The following is an 18,746-nucleotide window of genomic DNA, read 5'->3' on the forward strand; positions in this document are numbered from 1 at the left end:
TTAGATGTTCACTCACTTTAGATGACATTACTTCTGCTGGTTGTTAAATACGGAGGCTCAAAACTAACAAAATGTAATAAAATGCTACTAGGCAAGTCAAATGTCAATGTAGCTGACTACATCAATGATGTTGGTAAATCAAAGCTTTATTGTTTGATACTTATGCTACTAGAAGTTGTGCCATCTAAAGTAGTTAAATGTGTGAATAAGGCAAACTCATGACACATATTTGAAACCCGAAGTGCCTTTTTATAAATGTGTCATTAAACTCTTTTGTTTAACTTCTTCTACAGTTTTTGTCTCAGAAAACTTTGCTTTATGTCAAGTGACAGCATCTTAATTTGTCTAAAAACACAAAGATATTCAGTTTATAATAAAACAAAACAAAGAGAAGCAACACATAAAATTGTCGACACCGATCAGTTCAACAACGTCCATCAAATGAGTTTATTGCCCTTCGTCATTATTTAAAGGTACAACACATTCGACATCATGTAAAAGACACACAGGTGGGAGTCAGCCTGCTGAAACACAAAACGTCAGTTCGTGTACACCAAACTCCATTCACAAAACAGTCAATTTTACACACAATGCAACAGTCTGACCTGTGAGGGGTGTCGAGGTACAGAAAGTTAACTAAACAGTGAAAACCAACATGAGCTTATGAACATCGCCTTCATTTTATATTTTTTTAACCATTACAACAAATGTCCCGTCCTGTCTCGGTCGTGTCGTCGACTGAAAATATGACTTCGTTTTAAGGTGCAGCAGCGACCGAATCATCCTTCAGATTGTCTTTAGACGAGCGTCAGTGACAAAATCATAAAAGCTTATATGTTTTTGCTTTAAAGAAAACAGTCCGGTTGACTAAATACTGCGTCCGAAGGCTTCTGGGTAAGAACTCGTCAGTATTGCTTCACTTCTTTTAAGCGTCGGGGCACAAACGGTCTCGGCCCGTTAACCAGTGATGGAAGAAAAATCGCTTTAATGTCACAAAAATATGAGAAAAATGGGGATAAAATGAAGAATTATTACTCTGTGTGACCTCGAGTTATTCTGAAAAATGTCCAATCAAAATTTTATATAATCTAGCACCTTTAAATCTTCGATCTAAACTCGAAACCGTTTCACATTTCCTGTTGCCTGCAGCAGCTTCACCTAAATTTACCCCCCCATCCAAACAGCGACCTCTGATCCGCCGGCTTTTTCTCTTTTGTTAAACCATCTGAGAAAACAAAAGCCGTGATATCTAAAAAAAAAAAAAAAAAAAAGAAGTGCTCATCCATCCTCTGAATCCCCTCTTAAGCCCTTTTATAAACGGCCGTGTGTGACGCAAATCTGAAATAAGCAACAATGTCTGACAGTTTGTGCTGTGAACGGTTTAAAAAAAGACCAGTTAGCTTCAACAGATGGTGAAGAGAGTCGGCTCTGAACGTCACGTCTGGAGTAAAAAACAGTCGTCTGCACAGATCTGCAGCAGGAAGCGTTTACCTTCAGACTGACGGTTAGTTTAAAGAGTCTCTCCTCGCCTGTGATGAACTCTGAAACAACATGATTAATACAAACTCTCTCTCTCTTTGCAGTGGATGTCAGCGGGATTAAAGGCGGCTTCAAACAAACATGAGCACATTATGAAGGAAACATGTTGTCCAGGCGTATCTGAAGCTTCTAACCCCAGACCTTTTCTAATTTTCAAGACCCCTGTAGACATCCTGTCAGTATATGTATTTATTACACTTATAGACAGAAACACACAAAAGGCTCTCAAACTCCTCTTCTCACAGGACGTGCTTGATGTTACTGCAAAGCTTTAAAAACGGCAAATTTCCCAACCAGGTTTTGCATTAGAGCGCCGTGATTTATCTTTTGTTTCAGTCTGTGTTGAAGCTGAGAAACTGAAGTAACTTCAGGAGTCTGAGAGTGCATCTGTTTTTAGCATCTTTGTTGTTCTGTGTTCGACTCTTCAACGCCGCTCCTTAAAATGGAAAGTTGGAGTAGCTGGTCGGCTGCCAAAGATGGTGTAAAGGTCAGTTAACTTAGCCGCTCAGTAATTAGGCTTACAACTGGTGTAAGAGGAGACTATTAGCATCATTTAGAGCTACAACCAAGTCAGTTTGCATTTACTTGAAGTGTGCTGCACACGAGTGGTTTTGTATGAACTCGGGATGCACCGACTGTGAAATTTGAGGCCGAGATCCGTGTTTGTTGTTGTTTTTTCCCCCTTTTGTGCCAGCTAAAGAAAAACATTATCAAATTTAGGAAAAAACCTTCAATTAAACGTTCTTTAACATGAAGTCGAGTCCATTTTTTGATAAGAAACACTTAAGAACGACTCAATGATGAGATTTTGTCATTATTTAAACAGCTGTGCAAACTGAGCCAGTAGCTCGTGAGCGTGTCGGCAAACTTGATGTGAAACAACAAATAAATTCAATTCGATTTGAGTTCAAATTCGATTATTGAATTCAGAAGCAGCACTGGCAACACCGCCGTCTCTTTGAAGGCTGCAAGTCTAACTAGAGCACAGCTGGAAAGAAGTTTGAATCCACCAGTGAATGTCATCTTATTATAAATAACAGTCAGCACGGTGATGAATCGGTGCATCCCTCGTGAAAATACGGCATCAAGCCTCGCTGGTTTCTATGGAAAAAGTCATTTAAGGTCAGAAAGTTTGCCAAACCAGCCAGTCAGTCTTCGTCTTTGAGGTCTTTTCTCTTGTAAAACCGGAAAATACTGCATGAAAACACTTCTGATGAAGCATAAATCTCACCTATGTGTCTTTTGACAAACGGGGTCGAGGGTAAAGACGGCGTCTCAGGTGATAAATAAAAAGTCTGTCAGTTTCATAAAGCGACGTCTTTTTGTCACGTCAGTTTTCTTCACGTCACGAGAAGCGGAAACGATCCGAAACACACGTGAAGGCTTAAAAAAGGAAAGTGTGGATCGTCTCGTTTCAGCTGAGGAGTCCGTTTTTCATGCTGGAAAACTGGAAGAAAAATGAGGTTCTGGTCTGCAGAGAAACCAGAAACCAGAGAATAAAACACTCTCGTTGGCACTAAAGAAAAGAAAAAGACTTCGGTCAGAAAGTCTTCCTGTAGTTTCACACTGGACGGTATGAAGTGGCTCATCTCTGGCAGTAAAACACGACAACATTCACATGTTCATGATCCATCGATACGAGGCCGGTACGGCTCGCTAACAGGGCCCGGTGTGTGTGTGTGTGTGTGTGTGTGTGTGTGTGTGTGTGTGTGTGTGTCGGGGAGGGGGAGGTGATCCCGTCTCCATAGCAGCAGCAGATGGAGCTGTGGGCAACCTGTTCAGATGATCCCCCGCCTCCCATTGGCCGCTGTCACCCTGACGCCTCGTTGATCCCGGCCCCCCCTCATTGGCTGCGATGAGGAGGCGGGGCGGCAGCATGCAGATCACCGAGGAAGTCGAGGCCGCGCTCGTCTTAAGTGATCTTCTCGTGCTGGATCTGGTAGTAACAAGCCTGGAGGAGGAGGAGACGCAGATACAAGTCATGTTTAATCACGTTTAAGAGTCAAAAATGTAGCTTTTCCTGCTTTTTTCACACTTTATAAGTCCTGAAAATTTAAATATCGACTCTCCAGAATCCTTCAAAGCTCCATAACAATCCTCACTGCACTCAAGAAGATAATTATGATGACTGTAAGTACTTTAGTTACATATAAATTCAATATAAAGAGTCACTTTTAAAGCAAACGTAACGTTGGAGACATCATTTTGTAATAAATGAGAGGAAACAGGTGAAGAGACGTGTTTGTTCACCTGTGTTTCTCAGTGAGAATGTAAAATGTGCATGTTGTCGTGTGTGTGTTACCTTCAGCGTGGTGAACATGATGCCGTGCTCTCCGTGCTGAACGCAGGGGTCCATCAGGTCTTCGATCAGGCTGACCTCTGACCCCAAGTTCCTGATTCTGAGAACAGAAAAAAGAAAACGCTCTCATCACCATCATCATCATCATCATAACGTGTGTGTAGATGTGTGTGTATGAGTGTGTGTTGGTGCTGACCGTGCACGCAGCACCACGTAGAGGAAGACGGGGAACAGGTCGTCCATGGACCACAGGAAGTCCTGCTTCAGCAGAGACTGGACCTCCTGAGTGATCTCCTCGAAGGTGAGCTGGATCACCTGCAGCTTGTCCGACGGGGTGAACGTCGTGCTGCGAGACACGAACGAGGAAACTGGAAGTTAAGATTCTGACTCTTTCTGTGTGCGTGCTTCTTTCTTAGTTTATGTAAAATGTTGGTGCTGCACCTGATCTGTTGAAGTGTTTCCACTGCAGAGGCGAAGCAGGTGTCCTTGGTGCTGGAGAGGACCGGCTTCTCCCCCGGTGCAGGCACGGAGTCGGGAATGGAAACGGGCCAAAACTTCCTGAAGGGGAACAAAATAAAATGTTTGATTGTAAAACATCAAATTAAGCAAGACTCTGTTGGTTTTTGCGTTGTGACGTACTGCTGAACGCCCAGGAAGGCGAGCAGGGCAAGGTCGGGCTGCTTGTTGAGGCGGAGGACGCACTCCCAGTAGACGTCGTCCTCTCGCTCCTTGTCCAGAGCGTAGAGCGTGAAGAGCGGCGGGTAGAGACGAGGCAGCAGGACGGGGAGCAGCAGAGCCGAGCTGCTCACCACACGGCTGAGGAAGACACAGGAGAAGGTCACGAGGAGAACGAGGACAACCAAAGATTCAAGGGGACACTGTCGGTCTTTACCAAGGTTTTGGTGACTCCAGCGGGGCATCGGCTGAGCCCGGCTCCTTCTTATCCTGGGGGTTGGTGGTCGGCTCTGGGATTAGGCCGCCCTCTTCTGGCAGGTCGGGGAACAGAAACCTGCACACACACACAAATACTGATGAGCATCTAAATCCAATTAGCAGATTCATTAAAAATGAAGCTGTGGGCGGATGGTTACCTGACGATCTGGAAGATGCGGTTAAGGTAAGACTTGATCTCTTTGACGGCCTGAGGCAGCAGCCGACGATTCGCTCCGACGCCCACGTAGGTCATCCGGTAGACCGCGACCAGGGTCTCCACCAGCCGGCCGAGGGGGTGGAGAGGGGTGTCGCACGCCTGGAGGAAGAAGAGAGGGATATTTTTGTTACCACAGATAAGAGTTGTTCAAATAAACCAGGACAGAAATCTTCTGGACTAAGACTTTGAGCTTGACATCAGTGAACCACTCCTGAGTGGTTGGTGGGTTTACCTTGATGAGGTAGAGGCGGATGGTGTTATATCTCTCCATGTGGATCGGTCCGACATGCTGCGGGATGACCTCCAGACTCTCCAGGGTTTTGCTGTGACTTCGAGACAACATCTCCGGACTGGACCACAGAACACAAACAACAGAAATGAAAAATAACAAGTTAAAACTCTGAGATCGGACTTAAAAGTTAAAAGCTGTAATTTGCTGCTTCCAGGAGGAATCCACAGATCGTCACCTGTCCTCGATGTGTCGTCGGCTGGTGGTGAGGGCCACGGCGATGTTCTCCCAGGCCTTCCAGTTCTCTCCTCGGCCCGCCGCCTCGCAGCCCAGCTGAGTCCAACACTCGTCGAACACCGCCTGCCACTTATCCTCCGCACACACACACAGGCGGCCCAGCTTCCTGCCATGTAACACACACAAAACAAAGTAAGACAACATAAAAAGGTCCAGATGTTTCTGTCCTGTGTGTTTCAGCCTCTCTGAGCTTACACGGGCCGGGCTTTGTCCTTGTCGGAGTCGAACAGATGTGGTTTGAAGTAAGATCCCGCCACCTTGAGGCCAGAGCCCCATTCACCACTAAAGGAGCCCTCCAGGTAGTCGCCGTTCGCCATCGTTAGCACGCCCTGAAAGAGCCAATCAGGACATTGAACCACACACGATCACGTACATTTTACTGTTTACTGTTGTTAATTGTATTAGAAATAACTGCTTCACTGGAGCTTTATTTTTAAAGTAATAAAGAGCGGATTCAGCACAAACAAACGGCCTTAAAGTTTGTGTTCGTTCGTCACCTTTCCATTGAGCGTCCAGTCGTCAGAGAATTCGCCCTCGTACGTGGTGTCGTCCTCTGACAGGAGGATCCCAGAGCCCTAAAGAAACAGATGACAACACCTCATTTCTCCTGAGTTCACTCATTTGTTCTCCGACTTTTTTTTGCTTCGTTCACAGTCACAGTTTATGATCTGATGCACTTTTCTCAGAGGCTCACCATCATCTTATTGTCTTTGAAGGCTCCTTCGTAGTAAAGGCCAAACTGAGTGACGACGACCCCGGTGCCCTGCCGCAGGTGGTCCTGCCACATGCCCATGTACTTCTCCCCTCTGGACAGAAAACAGACAAAACAAACCATAAGCTCATCGTTCGCAGCATTTCTCGATTTTCTTTGTGCTGACAGAGATGGTGAGCGTACTTTGTGATGTCATCGAAGACGCCGTAGCCGGTCTTCTTGTCCTGCAGCCACTGGCCGATGAAGACGCTGGGGGAGGAGGTGTTGAGCTTGCCGCTGCGCAGCATGCCGTGACCGTGACGCATGCTGTCCTGGAAGGACCCGTCGTAGACTTCACCGCTGGCGTACCTGCAGACGAGAGGGAGGAGGGTCAGACCGACTGTCTCATCTCAAAACATGAACAATAAAGTTCCTAACTAACTTTTTCCCGTCACCTGTACGTTCCCAGGCCGTGCATCTTGCCGTCTTTCCAGTAACCTTGGTAGTGATCGTTCTTGTTGAGCGTCTTATTGGGAGCGACGTATTCACCAAAACTACACAAACACATAAAAACATGAGAACGAAGAAGAAACCGCAGACTCATGTAGTCGATGTGATGTTATTGTAAACACTCACCCGTCCTCCAGTCCGTTCTTGAACGTCCCTGTGTAAATTCTTCCATCGGGCCATTTTAACACTCCCCTGATAAACACAATCCCGATCATTATCAATAGATCAGATCAATATCAGTATTTTAAATACATACGATCAGAATGTGGACGGTTTGTGTGTCCGACCTGCCGTTTGGCTTCCCGTTGAGCCAGCGTCCGTCGTACGTCGCCTCTTTCATCCGTCCGTCTTTATAAAAAGTGTACGAGGCCGTTCTGGAGATCGGAGGCTCCAACTTCTGTGACGAGCCCGAGCTGATTGATGCCGTGTCCTGACCCGCTCCACTCAGCGCCTGATCCACCGCCTGGTTGATGGAGCGAAGCCACTTTGCCTAAATAAACCAAGACATGTGCACTTTAACGACGGATATCAAACAGAAATAGAAATGAAGTTTGAAGAAGTATTTAAATATCGACCTTCTCCATGGGAGAAGAGGCGAGCAGGGTGAACGTCTCCTCTGGTGTGATCACCTTTAACCCATATCTGCAAACAGAAACATACATGTTGTTTTACACCAGAAACAACTAGTGGTTCACAACACAGCAAAGAAAGCAGGAAGAAAGAAGGAAATACAAAAGAAAGTAAAAAGGAAGTAACGTAGGAAGAAACAAGAATATAAAAGGATGAAGAAGAAAATAAAGAGAAAAAAGGCAGTAAAGACGGAAGTCAGAAAGAAAATAAAGGAAAGTGAAGGAAGGAAAGTAGGAAAAGAAAGAAAAAAGAGCGTGAGGCGGATGTCAAAGCAACAAAACAAAAAGGGAAGTAGAAACGAGGTAAGAAGAAACGGAAGTGAAGGAAAGTAAGTAAAAAAGGAAGTAAAAAAGGAAGAACCTAAAGAAGAAAGGTAAAGAAGGAAATAAAGAAAAGTAAAATGTAGGAAGTAAAAAAGGGAGACGAAAAGAAAAGAAACTGAGGGAAGTAAAAATCAGTTAAGCAAAGAAGTTAAAAGCGATAAATGAAAAGTTTTGATGGAGAGTAGAGGTCGTAAAAAAGGCTGTACAAAGGAAGTAAGGAAAGAAATAAACAGTAATACATCACAAATAAACTATAGTGTAACGATAATAGACTCAGACAAGGAAACATTTTATTTAAAATAACAACAAAATGGATAATTACATTAAAAAGCTTTAAACTGTATGTATAATTATAGTTGTACTGGTATAATAGGAAGACAGCTGTGATCTAATAACGAATCTAATCTAATTACTGTAAATAATTCAAAAAAATGCTCGACTGTGATGAAACGACTCACATGCCAGTGTTCTCCTCTGGGACCGGTTCCACCCACAGCGTGGCCAAAGGGAACACATGATGGGTGGAGAACTGGAGGAGGAGCCAACATGGAGGATGGGAAAGAAAAAGAAATTAAGAAAAATTAGGAAATAGGAGAGAAGACAGAGGGACAAAGGGACAGAAGAGAAAGAGTTCAGCCACTGTGAATAAACACATAAGGTGTTTATGAGCGTTACACACAAACAGGAGGGAGATTACAGCCTCCTCTATGAGGAAGTCGCTGATAATCAACTACAAAAATGCTTATAAAGATAAAATCTCAACAATTCTACAAGCAGGAAACTGACAGGAGGAAGCATAAAGGAAGTGAGGAAGTAAACATGGACAGACCCCTCTCTGTCACACATGGAGTTGGCAAATGATTTAAATCTCTGCTCCGGTTACATTTCAGCCAATTTCCAAATCATTTAGGTCTATTTCCATGTTTGAAAACTAATAAAAAAGGAAGTAAAGATGGAAATAAGGAGGAAAAGAAAATAGAAGGAAGCGATGGACAGGAAGTTTAAAAAAAGAGAAAAGTAGCAAGTCAGTAAGAAGGAAGTAAAGCAAAAAAGGAAGTAGTTGAGGAAGTGAGGAAAGAAATTAAGCTAATAAAGGAAGTAAATAAGGAAGTTCAGAGACAAGATTTACTGCAGGTTAGTCATGCAAGACAACATGTTTCAAATGTTGGAGATCAACAGCTAGCAAACTGTACATGCTCTGAACCAACACTTTGTTTCTTGTTCATACAAAGAAGACAGACAGGAAGGAAGTAAGAAAACAGGAGATTCAGGAAGACGTCAGGTGACAAAAAGGAAGTGAAAAAGGAAGAAAGACCAAATCAAGAAGATAAAAGGAAGTAAAGAAAACAAAGTTAGGAAGATAATTACAGAAGGAGGTAAACAGGAAGTGATAAAAGAAAAGAAAAAGGAAGCATAGGAGGAAGTAGTTTTTCATCACACAGGCAGGAAGGAGAGACAAACAGGAGGAGAGGAAGGAAACTGCTTTGGAGACGTGAACCAGAAACTGTTGGTGAATTTAAAAAAGGACTGAATTTTCACACGTTGTGTCGAGAGTTCATTCTGTCATTTCCAATCCTACGTAAATTAAATGAAACCAACAGTTCAAAACCAAAGGCTTCAACAGGAGAGAAGATGTCGGAGGAAACTGATGTTTTCAGAGGGGATTTCTTAAGTTTTAGATTTCAAGCTGGATTCATCAAACAGGCATCAAAACCCAAAGAGCCTTGGTTATCTGGTTACAGTCGGTTCTTCTTCCATGCAGTCTCCCTCAGCAGGCAGAGGGTGAAGGTCGGGGTAGGGCTGGGCATCACCGGACAGATTCAAGAAGTATGTACCTACACTGACATCCTTCCACTACTGCTAGTGTTTTAGTGTTTCAGAGCAACTTTAATTCACTTCAGCTGAAGGCTTCAATAGCAAAATTTTAGAGTTTATTCTTTTCCTGAGCTGCAGCGAAGGAATACTTCAAGCAGAACAAACTACAATACCAGACATATAAAACCAGGACTAGAAAGAGCAAACTCACATGATGTGGCTACGTGAACTAATTCAGATTTGCACAGAATAAAGACCGACCATCACTTCTTAAAGCGTTGTCATGTTAGAAAGGGGAAAAATATCTTGGCCCTCAATTACAGTGATAAATAACTTTCTGAACACTCGTATCATCATTGATTATTAATTTTAAGTACTTTGATTTGTCCGTTATTTAGCTGATTTTCTGAAAACATATGTGGTAATAAAGGACAGTCTTAAGTGAAAAATATAGGCAGTACAGAAGGAAGTAAAGAACGACAGAAAGTAATTCAGGAGGAGCAAAGAAAGAAGTATAAAGACAATTAAGGAAAAGAAAGTAAAGAGAAAGTACAGTAAGAAAGGAAGGATGTGCAGGAAGAAGGAAGAAAGAAAAACAAACATGGAAGTAAAAAGGAAGTAAAGGATAAGTTAATAAGGCAAAGTAGAAATGTAAGTGAAAGAAGATGAAATAAAAAGGAAGTAAAGGTGGTTGTCGATTTAAATTTTAAAAAAAGGTCGGTAAAGAAAGGAAGACGGTAAGTAAGCAAGGAAGTAGAGAAGGAAGTCAGGAGGAAAAGTAAAGAAAGCATAAAAGAAAAGGGAGTAAAGAAAAACATAAGTAAAAAGGAGAAGTAAAGGAACTAAAGAAACAATCAAAACAACAAAGTAACTGGATTTTATCTCTGTTGCTGAGCTCCAGTTCAGACAGAATAAAGTCTGCTCTCTGCAGAGACAAAATGTTCTGGTTCTGGTTCCTGTTAAAGCCAAGCTCTCCTGTTCTATAGGAACATTGTGTTGAAGTGTGTTTGTTGTGATTTTAAAGTGAATCAGCTCAATCAGGACTGAATCCTGTGACACTGAGCCCTTCTCACACACACACACACACACACACTCTCACATACAGAACTAAAGGAGTGGGACGGGGAGAGTTCGGGTCGCTGTGCTGACATTTGCTTCTGGCTGCATACTTACAAGGTTTTTACAAGGCGCCACGCCCTGACAGCACGGAGGCAAGCACACACAAACGCTTGAAACACACCAAGTTACAGAGTCTGAAACATGGACGGCTTCATTAAAGTGAAAGAGTTGAAGCGTGTGATAAAGTGCGTGTGTGTGTGTGTGTGTGTGTGTGTGTGTGTGTGTGGGGCTGACCTGTGCGTGGACCAGAGCGTCGGTGAAGAGGATGAACCAGTTGACGGAGAACCTGCCGGCGTTCTGCAGGGTCAGAGCTTTGTTGCTGCTCTCGCAGATGAGCCGGCGGTGAGGCTTCCTCAGCGAGTCCTGGCCACACAATGACACCATTCATGTGACAATCCTGACACCATGTGACGCCTCGAGGTCTCAGATGTGGAGGACGAGCACGCGCTCGGCAAGCTTACCGTCATTTTGCCGGGGAAGCTCTTCCAGAAGTGGAAGGTGTAGTCGGCGTCTTTCCTCTTTCTCTTCAGCTGGAGGGACAACGCTTCGAACTTGGAGCAGCTGTCCTGCAGCTTCTGGTAGTCGTCGGAGCACTGACAACATAAATCACAATGAAATATGAGTTTTTATTATTAAATTGAGTCAGACCTAAACATTTAAGGCTTGTTAACTATTTTATTAATGATAAACATGATATGCCAGACGATTAAAATCTGCCTTAGAGACAAATAAAGCTGGAAAAATCCATGTTTTCAGTCATTAACAGTAAAAATAAAACATCCAGATATAAAAACAGTCACGTGCGAGTCGTTCCACCTACCACTTCGAAGCAGGTGGCCAGTTTGAGCAGCAGGCGTCCGTATTCGTGAAGGTGGCGAGTTGGGAGGTAGAAGAGCGCCATCAGGAGGTCGGACATGGCGGGGTTCTCCTCGCTGCACTCCGACAGCTTCTGAAGCAGCTCGGGACTCTTCCCAAAGAAATCTCTGTCAAGAAAATCATCATTAGTTATTAAAAAGTCAAAATAACAATTACTGATCCCTTGAAATGTGCTGGTGTGCTCACAGTGAGGGTTTGGTGAGAGTCTGGAAACCTCCCATCACCTGGAAGTTGCCCAACACGCTGCAGTACCTTGACGAAGAAACACACGTGTAAAGTTTAATTTATTGTTTTAACATAAATGTACAATAATCAAATTCTCGATGAGGAACACGTACTCGTGGTAAGCGTCGATGAAGACGCCGGTGTGGTCGAGGATGAGCAGGCTCTTCACGTCGCGGCCTCGGCGCAGGTTGGCGGTGAGGCTGGCGGCGTGCTGCCCGGTGAGATGACACAAGAGGCTGAACCGACCCACCAGAGTCTGCAGGAGCCCGAGGACCACCTGACCGAGCGCCGAGCTCAGAGACTCTGGAGAAGGACGCCACACAACGTGAGACAAACGACCAAAACATGGTCAAACATTTTAGCTTCTGCGTCAGTCTTACCCAGCTCCAGCAGGGGGCGTATTATCTGCGTCTTGACGTTACACAGCTTGCAGTAGTACTTCCTCTCAGCCGACGCCAGCTCGTGGAGGCTGGCGATGAAGCCCATCACGTTCCTGTCGGAGAGCGCCACGCACCGCTGGCCACCCGCGAACACGTTGCTGACGTAACGCAGCTGGAACACACAGGAAAACAGGAAATCAAACGGAAATACACACAAATATACACAAACATTTCACTGTGAACACACAACAAAGTCCTTACGTTCATACAGAAGGGCAGCAGCACCGGCTGCTGGGTGTAGCCTCCGCCCAGTCGCTGCTCCTCGTCCTCTCCTCCGTCCTGCTGCCCCGGCTCCTTGGCCTGGCTCTCCTCCGCCCCCTCCTTCACCTGCTGTCCGCTGTAGTAGATGATGGGCTGGATGCAGTCTCCGTCTGCCAGCAGGAGGGTGTGTTTCTCCCCGGCGCTCACGTCCCAGACCCGGATCCCCTCTGACATCTGCAGTGAAGGCGAACACAAGTCAGTGAGCTTCCTGAGGATATCTACTGTATGTGTTTGTGTTGGTACAGGACGGGGTTTCCTCACCTTAGCGAGGCGGGGGACGGTGCTGGGTGAGTCCATGTGACCAAGCTGGCCACAGCTGTTACTGCCCCACGAAAACACCTGGCAGAGAGAAACACACACAGGTGAAGAAGGTAAACGGAAAAATCAAGGATTCAACGCCTGTTTTTGTCCAAATATTCACATTTATAGAACAAATATTAAAAACAGCTGCACAAAAGCATAAAGTCTTCCTCCAAAGCGGCGCTGTGACTGACCTGAGACTGAGCGGTCAGAGCGAGGGAATGATGAGCGCCGGCCGCCACCCGCACCACCTCCTTATTGTTCAGACTCTTGATGCACAGCGGCTGCAATCTGCAGACGGACACGCCACACAATCACAATTCAAACGGCGAGCGACAACAAACAAATAAGACAACGGGATCATTTCATTTCAAACATTGAATGAAAGACTGAAGGTGAAGAGACGTCCTCTCACCTGGCCAGAGTGTCTCCATGTCCCAGCTGTCCGTGGTCACAGTTGCCCCAGCTCCACACCTCCGTCTGCAGGGTGGGAAACACCTCCTGGGCCTCGGGGACCGCGCCTCCCAGCGGGGTGAGGGCGATCGCACGCATCCTGGGACGACCGGCTTTCCTCAGCAGCCGCGGGGACACTGAGGACGAACAGGTGATAAACAGCGATCCTGATCTAAAGCACCTCGACATGAATGAATCTGAGGTTCAAAGTTCAGCCGAGGAAATCAATGTGTTATCAGAACAACAACAAACCGCACACAGACAGCAGCGACGCTTATCAGCTCACATCAGCCGGGTCGTGTCACACACATGCTGCCACACAGCAGACGAACAATGAGGGGAAACACAAACATGCACACACACGTCTTTAAAAGGCCTCCAGCCAGTTTCCAGGATTCGTCTCACTGAGTTTTACTTCTCAGCCTAGAAAACCATCATTACATCTGACCCACGAGATGATGAAACCCAGAGCAAATAATCTGCGAGGGAATAAAGATGTGATGATAGAACGGGGAAAGTCCATCCTTCTCTCTGTTTCTACACCTACTTATTCCTGTTCGGCTCGCACAGAAGCTCATTCTGCTCCACTGAATCTGCTAAATCCTTCCAACGTTTTCTACTCTCAAGGTCGAGTTGGAGGCTAAATATCAATCTGCATTCCTCAGTGCTTTTAATCACACAAAGGCGACCATTCAGAGGCTCGAACTGGACCTGAGAACGCACAAAGCACGACATGAAGCTGGACGAATGCATCAATTAAGGCTTTTTGTCAGAATAAAAGAAACCCTCCAATGTGAGAGATTAAAAAATGGCTGAAGAAAGCCTTAAAATTCACCTGAGAAGGACTCTGAAGGACTTTTGTTAACCTCCTGTGTCCAGCTACATGCAGGCGACGTACACAGTGGGACACAAACACAAGCCGTTGCCGTGCTCGTGAGCAGGACGAAGAAGCCGAAACAACATCAACCTGCGCATGCGTACTTACGCAGCAGAGCATAGGAGGAGGATAAGAGGTGAACAGCGTATCTACCCTGTGAGAGGAGTCCCGGCAGCGACAGCCGGCGCCGCAGACCCTCCGCCTCCTCTTCGCGAATGTCCCCCGTGCTGGAGCTCTTCTTGGCCTGCGTCGAGTCCTCCTGGCGGACGCGCTCTGCGGTGTTGTCGCCGACGATGGCAGACACCGCCCCGCCGGGCCTCGCCGCTCCCGAGGGCAGGTAGAAGTTCATCATCTTCTTGAGGGACAAGGCCTCGTAGGTGGAGGCGACTCGCTCGCCCACGGCCGAGGCGCAGGAGGCCACCAGGCTGTTGAGGGTGCCGCCGGGCGCTGATGAAGGCTGGAGGAGAAACAACAGAGTTACGTTTGAACAGAAGTCTGATCAAGTCTATTTTTAGTGTTGGCTCACAGAAACCAGTGCCTGTTTTAGAAACAAGATATTTTTGGATGAAACCTACGGAAGCCCTGAGCGGCAAGAAGGAAAAGAAAATGTCCTGATTCATTCTGTGAATCTTATTTGTTTTCTCTCGTGTGTTTATTATTTTAGAAGAGGTGAAAAATGTTTTGGGAGGTGTTTTATTTCTCGTGAGGATCTGAATGTGTCGGTGTTTGAGTTGTGATGCTCATTTCATTCACAGGAGGGTGAAGTGCATCATGATGTTTTTATGTTTTTCCTTCTTCTCCGTCTCTGACTGACTCTTGTTTCCCAAGAAAAGCAGCAGATTCCATAATAATGTTGTTGTTGCACATCACACCCTTGTGGCCGAAATAAGTATTACAACAACAAACACAGAAGAATCATCCTGACCAAAAAAAAATGTCTATCAGTGTCTCCTGAAGTCCAACATGTCCTCAAATGTCTCGTTATGTCCTCAACATAAAGATGTTCAGTTTACTGTCACACAGGAGGAAAGAAACCAGAAAGTATTCACATGTAAGAAGTTTAACTGTTGCAGCTCCTCATGAAGAGCATCTAACCTGGAAAGACTCACCAGCAGAGTGTGCAGTCCTCCAGCTGTCCCCTTCCCCGTCTGCTCCACCTGCGTGTTGTCCGACAGTTTCTTCAGGTAGTCTTTGACCGCCTGCTCATCAGGATACGGCGAATTCTTCACTTTGGACAGAGCCTGGTGGTCCGAGCCCGGCAGCGCTCCGTTAGCCGTGGCCGATTTATCTTTCTCAGAGTCCTGATGGTGAGTGGAGTCAGTGGAGGAGTCAGCACCATCAGCAGGAGCTGAGGACATGGAGGTGGAGGTCTGTGAGGGGAGGACCGGCTCAGACGGGGAAGTTTTGAGTCCTTGCGTGAGAGCCGGCGCCTCCAGCAGGCCCTCGTCCTCGGTGAGCTCCACACCGAGGGGGCAGTAGTGACCGTCGGAGATGATCACGTGGTCCTCTTTGTCCGTCATGGTGTACAGCAGCTGGTTACACTGTCTGCATTTGTCCACAGGGGGGCGCTGCACGTCCTGAGGGCCCAGGCAGCGCAGCAGAGCCAGGCTGTGCGAGGCCCCGCAGGCCACCTGTAACACATACCTGCCCGCCAAATGTTCCACTTTCTGTGGTTTCCACACAGGAAACACGGCGGCGTTGAGGCCCAGCTGGGAGCCGCTGCCCCACGCCCACACCTCCCGCTGGGCCGACAGCGCCAGGGTGTGCTGCTCCCCGCAGGCCAGCTCCAGCACCGGGACCGTCTGCGGGGGGCTGGTGTCCGAGTCCATCAGAGCGACAGGAGTCGGGTTGGGGACGGTGGCGAGGCCCGACAGGCCACACTGACCCGAGCTGTTGTCCCCCCACATGTGGACGCCGCCGTCCTCCGTCACCGCCCCGCTGTGGAAGCTTCCAGCGGCGATGGCGACCACACGCTGGCCGCCGAGCGCGCTCTCCAGGGTGGGTTTCTCCGGCTCGGGGACCTGACTCTGCTTCCATGGCGACTCCCCAAAACTGTACACCTGGCCTCCTGAAACCAGAGCGACAACAACGCAAAGGTCAGACACTCTAACCAGTTAATTGATTGTGGAAACAGTTGGTGATTAATTGAAGTCGTTACCTTCCACCAGCAGGACGCCGTGCCGCGTACCCAGGGCGACCTGAAGCACCGGCCGGGGGAGGAGCAGCCTCTCTGGGGTGACGCTGCACGAGTAGCCCCTCCAGGTGTGGAGCAGGCCTCGCTCTCCGCCGCCGTCATCCACAGAGCTGAGAGAACAATCGATCAGAAACATGATCAGTATCTCCTGATTTCTTTTTATTGCTCTTATTCTTTATCTTTACACATTTTGTGTCTTTCATCTTCTTGTTTTAACTTCATCTGGCTTCTGTTTGGCTTTCTGTCGGTTTATTGTTCATCCTGAGTTTCCTGCTTTTGCCTGTTAAACTTTACAGCTGTTTATCATCATTTTTATTTTATTTGTATTCGCTACCCGTCTGTGACTCTCTTAACATGTAACAAGGTCACAAATACACAGTTCCTTTTTTAAAAAGAGGCTCAGTTATTTCCTGAAAGAGCTGAACTTTGTAGCTTCTAACAAACTTTACTCAAACTGGAGAAAACAGAGTTTTAAGGGGGACTATTTTAAGTTACTTGTCAGTTTTTTGCAGTAGTTATCTCAAGTATATACCCTTTTTATTCATATGTATACAAACTATACATATTTAAACATATAACACATGCTATACTGTATTGTTAACACTGTGCAACCCCTTGTTTTGTATCCCGTTGGTATCCTGTGCAATTATATCCCTATTTACAACTTGTTTTCAGTCTTATCCGTCACTTAATCACTGTTTTTCTCTCCGCTTACGTCTCTCGAGCTGCTGTAACAAGTGAGGGATCAATAAAGTCTGATCTTATCTAAGTTGTATCCATTTCTACGCTGGTTTCAAGCACCAGCCTTCTCCTCTAATGATGGAAACTATGCGCCAGTATCATCTTCTGTCAACTTATTCTACATTTAAAAAAGGCAGAAATGCATCTGTGAGGGCTGAAAACACAAACTACATGATGTGTTACAACCATCACAGGAACAAAATGTCCTTCAGATGTGGAGCAGAGACGGCACAGAGGAGGGGAGGCGGGTTTGTGGCTGACAAAGTGGAGCAGACAAACTTCCAGCGTTATTTAACCACAGCCGGTGCTTCATCCCCCTCCTCCTCCTCCTCCTGTGCAGCTCTACAACTGAACAACAGCTGTTTTGTGGGTGAAAGCAGAAGTGAGCACAGCTCCATCCGTAGGCGATGTCACATGGTGATCACATCCAGCCAGAAATCAGCAGAGTAATCCTCTTTAGGAGGACTTTGGCGTGGACCTACCTCTTCCTCTGGGTCTCCATCAGTGGGCTTTATTGCTCCATCACAGCTGATTTCAGACCTGTAAACCCAAACAGACACACGCTTTATTAGCTGTCAAACAGCCCTGCTGGCTCACACACTGCTGACAGTGCACACACGAGTCTGGGAGGTTGGAGAAAGTGGGACTGTCAGGCTGAATTTTAGGGGAAAACCCAAACAGAAACCCGGTTCAGCTAGAAAGTCAAAATGAAAGCAGCTCCAGTTTCTCTTCCACGTGTTTTAAATATCTGCTTCAAGCCCGAACAGCTCAAAAATCCCTCCCAGAGTAAAACCACTCACACCTGTCACCTCAGGCTCTCTGCTGTTGCTAGCTAACGCGTAAACGTTAATCTCGCTAGCTAACATTAAGCTAATCATCCTGCTAACTAGCCAAAACGCTAGCCCCCCAAAACCACAGGTGTCTCTTCCTTATTTCCAGGTATGAAAAGCCTCTTTTTCCTCACCAGCCGGCTCCACACAGCTCTCCTACAGGCGCTCACTCAGGCCTGGAGGTGAGTCGTACATCCGTCGGGTCGTTTGGCAGCTAACCGCCGCTGCTTGTTGTTCATCTCCTGATGTTGACACAGAGAGGCGCCGCTACTGGCACAGCTCGTCCACACGCACACAGGAGGGCTCACTCTGCAGCGAGAGCGAGCGACGACAGTGGAGGGGAGGGCGTCTTTAAAGGGATAGTACACAAAGTCTGACTGTGTGTGCTGGAGGAAGTACTCAGTGTTCCTTTAGTGAAGTAAAAGTAGTAATACCACACTGTAAAAATACTCTGTTAAGTCATGTAATGAATGTAATGTTTGATAGCTCATGATGCAGTACTGGCCTGCAAAAGCCTTAAAAAATATTACACAATTAATCCACAATAGCCTGCAATCCCAGGCTTGCTCACAAAATATGTATTAATAATAAGCATTTCTTCATCAAAATCTTATTCCTAGTAGTGTATAGAAAGCTTTAAAGCAGACTTTAGACCTTCATGTTGATTAAATCTACTCAAATAACACACGATTACTGATTTCCAACACTTGCACCTTCATGAAAATGTGAATAATTAATGTTTTTATGATAAAGTTACAGAAAAGTACCCATTTCTTTAAGAACAACCTGTATTTTTTCCCCAAAATAAATTGTAGACACCTCCAGCACAGCAGCAGAGTGGGACCTCTTAGTATTTACCCCCTCTCAGGTGCTGCTCCACCACCAAACGAGACTTCTTCTTCTTCTGCCTGTTTAACTCTGACTCACAGGCGCCACCTGGTGGCGGA

The 18,746-nt window shown here is 46.2% G+C and overlaps 1 protein-coding gene across 1 annotated transcript; it reads right to left on the reverse strand.

Moving 5' to 3' along the window:
* Window positions 1–419: 419 nt before the first annotated feature.
* als2b (alsin Rho guanine nucleotide exchange factor ALS2 b) lies at window positions 420–18,067 on the reverse strand. Its single transcript, XM_084346787.1, has 33 exons — window positions 17,934–18,067; window positions 17,452–17,509; window positions 16,193–16,338; window positions 15,144–16,102; window positions 14,188–14,491; window positions 13,120–13,294; window positions 12,899–12,995; window positions 12,666–12,743; window positions 12,345–12,578; window positions 12,084–12,255; window positions 11,817–12,006; window positions 11,665–11,730; window positions 11,423–11,585; window positions 11,064–11,195; window positions 10,837–10,965; window positions 8,127–8,197; window positions 7,291–7,357; window positions 7,003–7,205; window positions 6,842–6,907; window positions 6,661–6,759; window positions 6,410–6,574; window positions 6,209–6,320; window positions 6,012–6,089; window positions 5,710–5,843; window positions 5,456–5,620; window positions 5,221–5,338; window positions 4,930–5,087; window positions 4,731–4,847; window positions 4,478–4,654; window positions 4,280–4,396; window positions 4,035–4,184; window positions 3,842–3,938; window positions 420–3,490 (listed from the first exon to the last, which is right to left on the reverse strand). The coding sequence occupies exons 2-33, from the start codon at window positions 17,469–17,471 to the stop codon at window positions 3,452–3,454; spliced, it is 4,998 nt and encodes a 1,665-aa protein (XP_084202913.1). The 5' UTR covers window positions 17,472–17,509; window positions 17,934–18,067; the 3' UTR covers window positions 420–3,451.
* Window positions 18,068–18,746: the final 679 nt, after the last annotated feature.

This window comes from Pagrus pagrus, assembly GCF_965226575.1.
Source record: "Pagrus pagrus genome assembly, chromosome: 24".
NCBI lineage: Eukaryota > Metazoa > Chordata > Actinopteri > Spariformes > Sparidae > Pagrus > Pagrus pagrus.

Excerpts from the sequence above, each read along its gene's own strand:
- als2b (XM_084346787.1), bottom strand. The coding sequence starts at position 17,471 with ATGGAGACCCAGAGGAAGAG. Across the intron at positions 8,198-10,836 it reads ACGCTCTGGTCCACGCACAG|TTCTCCACCCATCATGTGTT; the intron begins GTCAGCCCCACA and ends CTCCTCCTCCAG. Across the intron at positions 5,088-5,220 it reads TCCGCCTCTACCTCATCAAG|GCGTGCGACACCCCTCTCCA; the intron begins GTAAACCCACCA and ends TTCTTCCTCCAG.